The sequence below is a fragment of the Ceratotherium simum genome, chromosome 2, assembly GCF_057802395.1.
Source record: "Ceratotherium simum simum isolate JZ-2026a chromosome 2, ASM5780239v1, whole genome shotgun sequence".
Taxonomy (NCBI): domain Eukaryota; kingdom Metazoa; phylum Chordata; class Mammalia; order Perissodactyla; family Rhinocerotidae; genus Ceratotherium; species Ceratotherium simum.
The window spans coordinates 14,450,421-14,464,409 of NC_141901.1; the positions used below are offsets into that span (position 1 = coordinate 14,450,421).

Consider the following 13,989-nt stretch of genomic DNA (forward strand, 5'->3'; position numbering starts at 1 on the left):
GTGGCAGCGTCCCGTATAAAGTGGAGGAGGATGGGCACGGATGTTAGCCTGGGGCCAGTCTTACTAGCAAAAAAAAGAGGAGGATTGGCAGATGTTAGCATAGGGCTGATCTCCTCACAAAAAAAAAAAATTTCACTCTAATACTGGGCCAAGTACTGAAAATATTACTATAATTTACCTGTTGCATTATAATAGGGATATTATACGTATACCACACATAATCAAAAATATAAAATTGAAGAGGCCAGTCCAGTGGCGTAGTGGTTAAGTTCACACACTCCACTTTGGCAGCCCAGGGTTTGCGGGTTCGGATCCCAGGTGCGGAACTACACACTGCTCATCGAGCCATGCTGTGGCGGCGACCCACATACGAAATAGAGGAAGATTGGCACAGATGTTAGCTCAGGGCCAATCTTCCTCACCAAAAAAAATTGAAGAGAATTACTCATTATTTAAGAAATCATTGATAAGTACCTTTTTTTTAAATTCCAAATACAGACCTTGGCACTAAGCTTCATATCATTGTATATTCTAAAACTATTTGAAAGCCCATCTAATAAGATGTGAAGGAAGTGAGAGAACAAGCCATGACTAGAGGGAAGAGTATTCCAAGCAGAGGAAAACATTTCAGTCTAAATCTCTTAAATTTGCTTTTCTTTTTTATTCTTAGGGGTGTTTTGCAAATCTGTATACTTTTGAGTTCTGTTTTTTTAATTCCCATAAACTTGAACAATATGAATATAGATTTAAATTCTAACTTGAATGCTTGACCTACCCTATACATTCTTTATCTAAGAGGAAACTGAAACTAAGAGTAAAGAAGCAGTGTGTAAAATTAAATGAGCACTAAACTGGGCCTCAGAGACCAAAGTCTTTAGTCCAGGTTTCATCTGTTGTGAGATCCTGAGCCCATCTCTTCTAATTCTGCTTCTTTCACTATTAAGGGGCAAAATATTTATACTGCCTACTTAGTGCAAGTAAGATAGATAGAAATTAATTAATTTTGTATGTTTGGGGATTTTATGTTTTAAGACTCGGAAAATATTTCTCATATTCAGTCAGTTAAACAGAATTAACGTTAATATTATCTTAAAATTTAAACCACATTTTATCTTTTATATCAAGGGATTAAAAATAAAACCATATTTTGAAACCATCTGAAAATTTTTCTCCCTCTCTCTTTTTTTTTTACTATAACTCTTAGGTCCTGAAGTAGGAGCATCTCCACAAAGTGGAAGAAAAAGTTTGGCAGCTGAAGGAGCTTTGCTGCCACAGACACCACCATCCCCTCGGAACCTGATTCCACACGGACACAGGAAGTGCCATAGCTTGGGTTATAAGTCAGCATTTTTAATTTCATCTTTCAAATTTTTAAGTTGTTTCTAGTTGGATTTATTTTCTATTTATTAATGAAACAGAAAATAGTGTCCTTACAAAGTTTTATTTGTATAATAGCCTTCTTCTGCTTCAGTAAAATATCTTGCTTGCCTAAAGTATTTATTTCTTCCTTTACCTTAATTTCGAAATGAGTTTTTCCCAACAGTGCCTTCACATTTGGGGGAGATAAATGAACATTATAGAGCATCATCATAAATAAAATCAGGAAAGCAGTATACCGTTTTCCTTTTAATAACCTAATAACCTTCCTTTTATAACCTTTATGTCAAGACAGTCATTGCTTGTCTTAGCTAAAATGTCACCATAAATTAAGGTCTATAAAAATTGTTCTTTTTATTTCTAAATATAAAGAAAGGAAAACTGATTTCTTGTTTAACTTCCTTAGCTTGGCAAGATTGTTTTCTCAAAATGGGGCCCAGGGTTCACCTTTGCCTGTGATTTTTATAAAAATTTAATAGCTATTTTCCAAAAGTGATTGTGAAAACAATGTTTTAATGGACCTGAGACTCAAGATGAAATTAAAGTATTCCCTGTTACGTAGGTAGATATGACTTGGTTTCCTAAAAAGTTTTCCCTAAACTGTTAGTTTGAGGCTTTCATGGTAAAATCTATGTGTTCATTAGTATGAGAGTTCAGAAGTAAGTTCAGGATATCAGGTAAATCTTTTATATCCTGAATCTTTATATGAGAGTATCTTTTATATCTTGAATTAGTAACAGTAATAAAAGATATGAAAAATATTTCTCTTTGTTTCCAGTTTCATTCATAAAATGAACACAGCAGAGTTTAAGAGTGCAACGTTCCCAAATGCAGGGCCAAGACATCTGTTAGATGATAGCGTCATGGAACCCCATGCACCATCTCGAGGCCAAGCTGAAAGTTCTACTCTTTCTAGTGGAATATCAATAGGTGAGAAATATTTCTCTGAGAGGGTTCCAACTTATGTAAATGAGATTTTTAACAAAACTCAGCTGGGAAAATGTCATTAACCCTACTACCAATAGAGTAGTAGAAACCCTACTACAAATAGAGATTTGATAAAAGCGAAGTAGCAATTAGATAGGATCATCTTACTACAAGCTACTGAAGTTAATAATTTATGATGGTTTAGAAAGTGCTTGATGTTTTTGACTCCAAAAGGGGAGGCATTTGAGGAATGGTGGGAAGAGAACGTGGATTGGTTGAATCGGTTAGTGAAGGCAGTTTGGATGTGGGAATGAGGAAAAGGACAGAGTCAGATATGACTAGCAGTTTTTTGGAATAAGCAGTTAGATGGTGGTGCTATTACCAAGGTAGAGAAGACTGGAAGATCAATCATTTGCAAGTGGTGAGAGATTTGTGAAGGATGACTGGCTTTGGAGAATTAAGAATTCTGTTTTGGACATGTTTGGTCTATATGGAGTTGTCAGGTAGGTAATCGAATGTGTGAATCTGGAGCTCAGTGGGGTAAAGTCAGGTCTCTAGATATATAAAGTACAGGAGTTAGCATATTTATAGTATTTTCAAGCCATGGGACTGGTTGAGGTTACCTAGGGAGAGAGTGTAAATAAATAAGAGAAGACATTCTAACATTTAGAGGTCTGATTAAATTATTTTTTAAAAAAGCGTGGGCCATCAAAGGAAGCTACAAAGGAAGGACCAGTGAAGTAGGGGAAAAAACTAGGGTGTGGTGTCACAAAAGCCCAGTAGAGGAAATGTCTCCAGGAGGAGGGAAGTATTGAATGTGTCAATATGAAATGCAAACAAAGAGAAGTAAGATGAGAATGGGAATGATCAGTGGATTTGGCAAGATAAAAATCATTGGCGACCTGGACAAGAGTTGCTTCATAGAATAGTGGGGGCAAAGCCCTGATGGAGTAGGTTGGAGAAGGAGAGATGAGGAGATAGAAAGAGCGACTATGACGGGGAGCAGAAAATCAGGACCATGTTAGAAAGGGTTGTGGGATTAAGAGAGGAATTTGTTTTTACTTCCTAAACTTTTATTTATTTTCTGAATCTTCTAGATGAGCATTATTTCTTTTGATAATTTGAAAATCTCCATACAACGCTGTTTTTATTTTTAAAAAGAAATAAAGGAGGAAAATGTCGTCCTCTATGATTAAGTGCCAGGTTGCTCAAAGGCTAATTAAGCCTATTTTATTAATATGATCATCTCAATATTGATGAACAGTTAATAGAAAGAAATGCAGAATGAGTTCATTTTCTTGAACATACTGACTTCCTTAACCGTTGAGAGTTCCAGACCCTGAGAACGAAATTGCTTTAGAGCTTTCAGCACCATTCAGCAGTTTTTTATTCTGATATTCCCTTTATACATGCAGATGATTAAATGATGACAAAATTTACAAAATAGAAGACAAGTTGGTTATCTGAAATACCTCTTTATTAATGCTGTAAGTTGCCTATATGTGGTATATCAACATGTATGTATAATATGCAATATATTGCCTATATCAGCCTCAATCTGAAAAACAAAAAGAGTGATTTTGTAAAAAAGAAAGGAGGAACTTTCTTCCAGTTAAAAATTTGTTACACTTATGGAATCTGGCATGCTACTTAAAGCAAAAAATAATTTTTAAAATTACAGCTCTAAATTAAATATATATAAAATATTTGGCTTTTTCTTATCATAAGTATTATAATGATAGTTATTATTCTCTAATTTATTTGTGGCTTTTACTTTCTATGGATGTTCTTTTGGTTACTGCAAGATAGTTATCTAGTCATTTCATTTAGTTAAAGTTAATTTCTCAGTTTGGAACTCTTTCTTTTAGAACAGGAAGAAACTATTTTAATTTTTGCCTTTGTATTTGTTTTTCAATTATTCTAAGGCCGTTAAGTAGATAAACAGTAAAGATTATTACATCCTTGTTTGTAAATTAACAACATTAGACATAGACATTACCTTCCAGGGTTTTTGTTTTAAGGCTTTAACATTCTAAAAAGTAAGTTTGTAACCGTAGATGGTAGATGTTAACACACACACACACATGCACACTTCATGATCACAAAAGAGTTTCTTCCTTAGCTGTAACTGTTACATACAATACCAATCTATGCTATGGAGGCTTTGAGAAAGTACGCTGGAGAAATTAACCAATGCTTGGGACAGTGGCCTCTAACATATTCTGCTGTGGTATAGATGTCCTGGATAACATAAGTAGTCTCGCCTAGCTAAGGGAGGCATAGCCGCTCTGAGCTTCGTGCTTCTGGAAAAGCTTACGTTTTCCTACAAGTCATACTAATTATGCTTAAATTTTCAGGCTTTACCACATAATGCTACCATTCGAAAGATAATCTACGAGATCCCACCAGCAACAACAGATTACCTCTGGTTTCTCATCTGAACCACACAACCAGAAAATTATTTCAGTGACTGTTATTCTGTTCTGTCAAGGATGGTACACAGCTAGTGCCATTCTAAATGCATAGAAGAGATGTTAATCCATGACATATAATGGATACCTTATAGCATTAGAGTTTGTCTCTTGCATTGAACACTGGTTGTGAAAGTCTGGTAGACAATTCAGCTGGATCTGTAAAGGACATATTAATCATCAGTTTTAATGAGAGATAGAATTATTTTTAAAATAACTTTTAAATCAATCTAAGCTGTTTTGGATTCTCCAAATTCATTCTTCTCAGTTTTTTCTTTAGCTATTTTGAAACTTTCTATTTTAAATGATTTTTTTTTTAAATATAGAGAGTCCATCCTCTTCTACCTTGCCTCTCGAGGCAAAAATGGCATTTCATTAAGCTTTTTATCCTTAGGATAGTAATGGGTTTTAAAAGAAATACAAAGGGAAAGAAGTATACCATGAACCTCTAAGAATTTCATAATTATATTGGTCTTAAATTATGACAAACCTAATAAGGAAAAATTTTGTGCCTATGTGCATTCTCTGATGGTAGGAAAATTGTTTATTAACATAATGAATCTGAGGTATAAGTAGACATGCAAAAATGTTTTATGCTATTTTGTTATTTTAGATAGTCTTGTCACTATATTCCAATATATTGCAAAATAAAGCTAGCAGCATTAATATTAGAATGAAAAATTAATATGTGGATGTTGACCCACACATAACATGATTGTCATTTTATGAGCACAGTTGGAGAATTTATTTTTAAAATATAAAATTCAAACTGTAATTCTGATGTTTAAAAATAGAATAACTTTTGATTTTAGGTAGCAGCGATGGTTCTGAACTAAGTGAAGAGACCTCATGGCCTGCTTTTGAAAGGTGAGAAAAATTGTCCATTTTAACTGCTTTGAGTTTATTTTGTCTGTCTTGAAATATATGGTAATGTGAATTTTAAGAGATAATATTTATTACATATCTCTAAGGAACTATTTAAGCTTCCTGCTGGTGATAGAAATAAGAAGTTGATATTTAAGTCTGGAATTGAGTCTTATCTAATAAATATATGTTTCTTTGGTGGCTTGACACATGTATTTGAATTTTAGTACATTTAAAATTATAATTTAAAAATAATAATAACCAGTCATTGTCAACTTACCTACTAATGTGTTCAAAAGTAAAATTATTTCCTTAAATTCTGATTCATTTAAGTAATTTGAAGGCATTTAGTAGAATGGTCAACTTTATTCTCTGCTACTTTGTCAAAGGCAAATGACTTAGTAAATTTTAAATTATACTCTAAGTAAAGCAGCTTAAAGTTTGAATTTAAATTGCCATTAACTGAAAGTTTGCACAGAGCACACAGATTTATACTGAAATACTGTTAAGTCATGCTCCCTTCTCCTTTCCTTATTGCTTTAAGCTATGAAAGCTGTCATCTGCAGCAAATGTCCATTAGGACTTCTGTATTGTCTATGACCATTTCACTTCTGCTGTTTTCATACTTAAAGATACTTGACTCTTGACCAAAATAATTACTCCCTTCTGTATATAAACTAAGCAACTTAAGTTTCTAAGTAAGACGAGTGTTGTTTAGATTGAATTTTGAATGTCATATTAAAATTGATGGAGTTGAAAATATTTAGTTACCTAACTCCCTATCAGTAACCTTTTAATAGAAAACAGTTATACTAACTATACATTTGAAATTAAACTATATTCGAATTGCTTAATTTCATGCTGTTTAGTTGGAAAATTATATCTTTGTTCTTGATGAAACTTCCTAAAGATTTCTCACCATTACATGTTGAAGATTTTACTTATAAACTCAATATTTCAAAGTACTTTTGAGCCTTTCTACTCTAATTATCAGTGTTCCCAAGTTTTGTTCTCTTTGTTTAGGGGGATCCTTAACAATTTTGTTTTTGCATGTTATTTTTCTTCCAACTTTTACTTTCAATCTCTTTATTTGGGTTTGCCTGAAACAGGAAAAAACACAAGAGTTGCCTTCAGAATGCTGTCTGTACAAGTCGTCTTAGTTCTTTCCCTCTAGAAGGAGTGTGATACCATCAGATGTTGATTATAGAGTGTATTGTAATCTTTAGATAAAAAATATTGATGAACAAAATTGTTTTGCAGATTGCGTGAGTTATAAGTAAGTAACCAGAATGGTGTTGTGTTAAATAATCTCTTCTCTTCCCAGCAGGTTACTTTTGAAGACATTATTTAACGATGTAACCTTCACATCTCAAAATAATATTTTTCTTTTATGACAAATGTTTTGCTTTGCAGACATTTGCAGCTAAAAAAATCTATTGTACTTGTGCCAAGTTTAAATCAGTGCCTCTTGGAACATTTTGAGAGCAAATTAATGCTGTCCAGCGAGATTCAGACATGAAATAATAAAAAGTGAATAAAGAAGTAGGATTTAAAATACTACTTGTGAATAGTGTACTTGAAAATAGTACTCGGACTGTTAAAAACATGCCATTTTCTGTTCTTATTTCCTAGAGACATCAAATATGTTGCTGCTTCAGTTGCTAAAATAATGCTTTTTGTTTTAAATATCATTTATCAACAGTGCTACTTTTGGCTTTTCCCAGGCAAAGAAGTATCAGTGTTTCGATGTGTGTGTATTTCCTTTGTTTAAGTATTACATGCCATTTTGGATAAATATTGACTCATAGCATTTTTATCATTTATTGGCTTTATTATTTATTTATTTCAGTTGATGTGGAAATAAAATAATGCCTTTATTACTCAGTTCATCTCTTTTATTAGTTTTTTTTGGATTTAATACAAAGGATAGAGAAGAAAATAAGGTATTTGAGCCACATTGCTTTTAGGTGTCTTCATGGGGACATATAATAAAAATGAATTATTTATATAAGTCCAGGTATCATATTTAAACTGAGATCTTATTTAAACTGAGATCCAAGAACTGGAATAGAAACAAAAGGATTTTTGAAGTATTTTTCAAGTTTGATAGTATTTAATTATAAATATTTCTTTAATTATTTTAGCAGATTTGTGAAAGCAAGTATATATAGAAATGTATGATATGTACCAGGCATCTATAAATATTTCTAGAGTCAATGGTAGAAGAAAAAGTATTTTGTAATCTATGCTGCATGCTTTAAAAAAGAAAGAGGAACAATCAGATACTATCCTTTTGTAGGATTTAGGAAATTATATTACACAAAGAAATTATTATACTGTTCTAGGTACTGATGATGATTGTGTGAATGAAAGTATATGTAATATATACAATTTATAATGGAATCCAACAGGAACAGATTATACCATTCTCTCGGCCCGGTGACACGAATGGCACGAAATGGCTATCGAAGCCACATGAAGGCCAGCAGGTACAATTCCCCTGCATATCAGGGGTCACAGAACTCCCATCTGGTGTTGGTGATTGGCTTACATGGGTGTGGTCTCACCTTATTTCTGTTCTTTCTCAACTAATTGGTTTAAAAACTAAAAAATCCCAGGAAAACTTTCTTTCCAAGATTTAATCTAGAGATAAATTTGAGCTGTTCTTTCCAATCCACAGAGCTAATTGCTAAAACTTGCATCTTTATGTTACATTTTAAAAATAATTCCAAGTTGGTAGCCTTCTAACTACCCAGGTCTTTCTAATGCTGCTAGCTGCTGGATAGGCAATACAAAAATCTGCTCATTATTCAAAGGCTACAGTCAAAGCATTTACTCTGCTAATAGGTCTACATTCGATTTATCTTTTTTAAGAATTTTTCAGATAAACTGCAGGTTCTGAATTTAGACATCTATTTCATTATATAGTATTTGTGTATTTAAACTCATGTTCATTCAGTTCTTCTAGTTAAACCGAGTCCCTTTCTGCACTATATTAGCTGCAGAAGAAAATAAGGATGGTAGATTGAGTGGGGGCTGGAGGTTAGTGGTGATAGGTAATCAACAAATTCGTAGTACAACAAAATAGCCAACTTTTAGAAGTGAACTTTATGTCAATTTGATGGTGTCTAATCCCCTTGTGTATATCTCCTTGAATATAAATAGCTCTAGCATGAAATTGCTAGTGGTTTTTAAGTTTTTACATTACTTTGAAGACACCTAAGTAATCATAAAGGGATAAACTAGCAAACTTCTATTTTCTTGGCTGTTGTAGGAATTCTGCCGGTCATGTCAAATCACCAGAGAATGACAGATTTTTTGTTAGTGTGTGTGTATTTTTTAATTGACTTATATAGAAATTATTCTTGTTTTTAAACATAGGACCTTAAATCAGTTGGGGAAAGATATTTAAATGTTTGGTTCTTTTGTGATGGTTTTCTTCAGAAACATGAAGAGAAAATCCTGAGTTTTGAAGTTATTCCTTTGTTGGAGAGCTGTAGGCTGTAATCACACACTTACAAATTGGCAGCATTTAAATGTCGTTAAAATTTATTGCAGAAAGCCAGTTTTTTAAGTATGTTGTTATTGCCTTTATTACTTTTTTCACCTATTTTAGAATTAAATTAAGCATGGGTTTTCTTTTTCTTTTTTCCTTTTTTAAGCTTCTGCTATTTTTATTTTGAGTTTTATATGCTTAAATACTTTTAACAAATAGAATCCTCATTTTTCCTACCAGGACTTAAAGTTTCTAATGGGGAAAAAAGTTTACAGCAGTGATGCAATGTGGCATGTTAAGAAGAAGAAAAAGTCTTAAATCCTTAATTTAATCTTCACTAAAGTGAATTATTCTATTTTCCTAAATTATACTTGTTCAAAATATGTAATAAAATGTGTGTTTTTTAACCATCTACTGACTTTAATAACTTCTTGATTAACTTTTGTGACAGCTTATAAATTTCAGGTCAGTGAACCTTTATAATTGTCAGTGTCTTCTTATTCTGCATACAGTAACAAAGTTTGAAAATTAAGAATAATTACATTTCGTTTAAGTACCTCCTTGATAACTGCTAAACACAAAAGCTCTTACATGTTCTTTTTTTTCATTTTATTATTATAGTTCTGCAGAATCAGAAGATTTGGCAGTACATTTATATCCAGGAGCTGTTACTATTCAAGGTGTTCTCAGGAGAAAAACTTTGTTAAAAGAAGGCAAAAAGCCTACAGTAAGATTTTACTATATTTTAACACACCTCTAAAAATATGCAAATGTATAGGACTCTAAAAAATATGAAGAAAATTGAAATAAAACCGGATATGTAGTACACTTGAAATAATTTAAAATATGCATTTGCCTCGCCATGTTTCTTAGTTTAGATTTCAGTTAAATCCTACATTTAGGGTGCTTAAATCAAGGTACTCCTGTACTTCTCTTTGCCCCCTAATGTAGTTCTTATACAAAATCATTTCTCATGAACCTTGAAAGGATATATTGTTAAGAAGTATTTTAGTAATAAGTGTAGGAAAAATGAAGAATAGGGAGTAACAACCCTAAGAAATGGAATTCAACCAGTTTGTCAGTCCTAAGTTGTTTATTTAAATCTCTGTAATGCAGTTTTGTTTTCCTACATAAAATAGAACCCAGATATTAAATGTCCTCCAAACCATAATTATATTTAAAAAAAAAGCTTAGTGGAACAAAGCTTTTCACATGAAACACAAAACTTTGTTCTTCCTCAGCAGCACAGTAGTTTGACTACTAATGAAAAAAGTTTTTTTTTCCTTTTCCCAAATATTATAATTTATCTAATTTGGAATAAAACCTTTGACATATATCCACGCTTAAAGCTTTTAAAGATATGAGGGCTTCTTAAAATATAAAAACGGTTTACATTTGAGTAATCTGATTTTGCTGCTTACATTACAGTAAACCTCAGGCACATACAATCAAGAAGCTATACTAGGCCAGCTAGTGAACTAAGAAATAACATGTCAGTGGAGGCATTACCACACCTATTATGTGCCAGATTCAAGAAATAGAGCAGCAAACAAGATGAGGTGAAGTGTCTGCCTCACGGAGGTGACATTCCAATGAGGAGAAATCGAAAATAAGCCCTTAAAATAAGGTAATGGGATGGAGAATGATAGGATCAGGAGAGATGTCACCATAGCAAGGCATTTGAGCCGAGATCTGAATAAGAAAGGAGAGTTAGCCATGTGAGGATCTCGGGTTCAGGAAACAAGAAGGCCTGTATGGTCGAAGCACTGAAGGTGGAGGAGGTGGAGGAGAGAAAGAGTGGGGTTGCTTGATGATGTAGTAGATGTGATATATGAGAGAAAGAGTGGAAGTGAAGATAACTTCTGGGTTTTGGACTAAGCTAGGTGAATGTTGGGGACATTTATTGAAATACGGAAAGTTTTTTGCGAGGTGGCAGGAAAGTCTCAGCCAAGTTCAGTTTGATATGCTTATTAGACATTTAAGGGGGGCATGTCATTTTGGCTCTTTAAAAAGTACAGTTCAAAAGTTCAGCAGAGAGGTGATGGCCAGAGATAAAGATTTGGGAGTCATTAGCATACAGGTAGTATTTGAAGTATGGGACTGGGTGAGATGGATTATCTATGAGGAAAGTGTAGCTGGGGAAGAAGAGAGCTGGGGCTGGAACTCTGTAGCGTTTAAAGGTCTGCTATAGAAGGGCATAGAGGAAAGCTAATGGTCTCTTAGAATAGAAGCCTACCAGTTAAAGTATTTCAAGAAAGAAGGAGTGGCCAGCTGTGTCAGATGCTGCCAAGAGGTTGACTGTGATGAGACCAGAGGCTTTAGTAAAATGTCAGTGATTAGTGACCTTGACAGCAGCAGCCTAATTGAAAGTAAGTTGAGGAAAAAATGGGCAAAATAGAAATAAAGTCAGGAATTAGAGACAACCTTGCAAGAAGTTATGCTGTGAAAAGGAGCAGAGAAGTTGAATGGTATCTGACAGGTCAGTGGAGAGATTTTTAAAGATGAGAGTACTATTAAGTCTCATTTGTGTAATGATGGTAGAGGGAGAGAAATTGAGATGCAGTGAAGAGGAGTAAATTTGCAAAAACCAATTCCTGGAGAAAGTGAGAGGTAGTAGGAATCTAGAGCATCAAAGGAGAGTTGCATTTCTCCTTTGATAGAAGCGGAGTTAACTATTCTGTTGTAGCAAGAAGAAAGGCTGAGTGTGTGGGTCTATATATAGGTAGTTAGAAGGAATTGATCTGGGAATATGAGGTAGTCCTCACCAGATTTCATCTGTTTTTCTCTAGGAAATATGCAGTGATATCATTAGGGGGTAGAATATTAGAATTTTGAAGAGAAGGTATGAAATAATTGTCTCCAGAGAGAGAGAGTATAGTGATTTGATTGGGTAAAAGTGAAATACTATTAATTTCCTTTTGAGATTGGTGGTCATAATTTTATCAGTTGGCACAATTATTGTGATGTGGTGCCAATTAATCAAATGGTTAGACTTAACTAGGGTTAGGTCAGGAGAGAAGAGCAGTGAGATTAAAGTATTTGGGAGGGAATGGATATAGTGCTGGACCATGCACTATAAGCTTGCTAAGAAGAAAGGGGAGGAGAAGATGGGATGAGGAGGCAGGGACAATACTAGATAATATTAAAAAGTGATAGGATTCTTGGTGAAATCAATAATTATCTGACTGAAAGTACTAGTGGAGTATATTAAGTGGAAGTGATAGGAATATTTGAGATAAAGATTTCAGAAGTGATACAACTCTCAAGTTAGGCTAAGATGCCTAAAGTGGAGTAGAGCTAAAGGTCATTGGCACTAAGAAGGTAAAGAGACTGAGAAGCCAGTAGCATTTCAGTAGTATATTCATGTGTTTGTCCTCTCCAGGTAGCATCTTGGACAAAATATTGGGCGGCTTTGTGTGGGACACAGCTTTTTTACTATGCTGCCAAATCTCTAAAGGCCACAGAAAGAAAACATGTAAGTATTCCTCCTTTAAATTGTTAGCATAGTTTCACAACTTCTTCATGGTTGTAAAGAAAGTAGTCCTAATGGAATGCAACGGTTTGTTTGTTTTTTTTCTATATTATAATCCAAAAGTTCTTAAACTGATTCCTTATATGAGTACTGTAATGGAATTATTTTTATTTAGTAAGACCATTTCAAAGATCTTGGAATAACTTCCATATATTGAAGTTTCCTTTTTGAATGCTATTTTTCCATTGCAAATGTCAAAACTGCAAATTACAAATATTTATCTTGGCATCAAATCCTTCCCAAACCTGGGTTTCTTGTTCAGAACATGGTTGAAAGCTATTGCCTTGGAATCTTGGTTCCTGATCTGTAAAATGTGAAAAATTGAGATCATCGTCTAAAGTTCTTGCCACCTCAATCTCTGATTGAGTAATTTCCCAACAGTGAAGAGGAATAATAGTTGCTATGGTTACTATGGTCACTTTCTTTTCTTCAAATGTAGAATCTTTATATAAACCTTTTTTTGTGTGCTGTGTTGTTTTTATATGCCAGTGATACAATCTTTGAGAGGAAGAATAATTTTCCGTGTTACATTAATAAAATCCCTTTGACAGGAATTTTATTTCTAAATTATGTATTTTGCAAGGGATTTAAGTGGTTTACCACACTGAAGAAAGGTAAGCCACTAAAAAAATTTAAGTCCTTTTACTGCTTATAAATTACACAATGACACTGCATATTAATAACAGTAGTTTGGCTTTTTAATTATATGAGGTTTCTGACAGATAATGTATATGAAATGTTTAGAAATTAGAGCATAGTGGATTGTGAGGAAATCAAATTGAGTGCCAAGAAAATACAGGGTAGGTATTTCTGATCCTTTTAGTTAAAACTGTTAAGATTAAAGAAAGAATCATAAGAACAAGATAGAGGGTATAGAGACAGTTCCTTGTTTATATTTAGTATCAGTTTTAGGATAGAAGAGATATGGCACAGAACTAAAAGTAATGAAGGAAAAAATTTTTTAAATCATTTTCAAACAAAATTAAAATGCAAATTGGAAGCAAATATTTGCTATATATAAGTAACAGATAAAGGATTAAAATCTTTTATATAAACAGCACCACCTATTTAGTGTACTGGCCAAAAATTTAACCTGAATCTAATCATGAGGCAACAATCAAGTCCAGATTGTGGGACATTCTACAAGACAACTGGCTAGGATTCTTAAGACCAAAATTTGGCAGACAGAGTGGGGTAGGGGGACAAGAGGACTGTTCTAGATTAAAAGAGAATCAAGAGTCTTGACAACTACATACAACGTATGTACCTTGGTAGAATCCTGGAGGTAATTTTTTTTAAAAACTGTGAAGGTCATAATTGAG

General features: G+C 33.4%; 1 protein-coding gene across 2 annotated transcripts in view; it reads left to right on the forward strand.

Annotated features, from left to right (window-relative positions):
- The window catches only part of RALGPS2 (Ral GEF with PH domain and SH3 binding motif 2), a 169,814-nt gene that overhangs the window by 141,471 nt on the left and 14,354 nt on the right, over positions 1-13,989 (forward strand). Inside the window, exons 12-17 of one of the 2 annotated variants that reach the window (XM_087438382.1) lie at positions 1,205-1,340; positions 2,156-2,307; positions 5,588-5,642; positions 8,051-8,128; positions 9,757-9,862; positions 12,518-12,610. In XM_087438382.1, coding sequence (XP_087294508.1) covers positions 1,205-1,340; positions 2,156-2,307; positions 5,588-5,642; positions 8,051-8,128; positions 9,757-9,862; positions 12,518-12,610 — 620 coding nt within the window. The remainder of the gene's footprint in view (positions 1-1,204; positions 1,341-2,155; positions 2,308-5,587; positions 5,643-8,050; positions 8,129-9,756; positions 9,863-12,517; positions 12,611-13,989) is intronic. The other variant, XM_087438386.1, reaches the window with a different exon arrangement.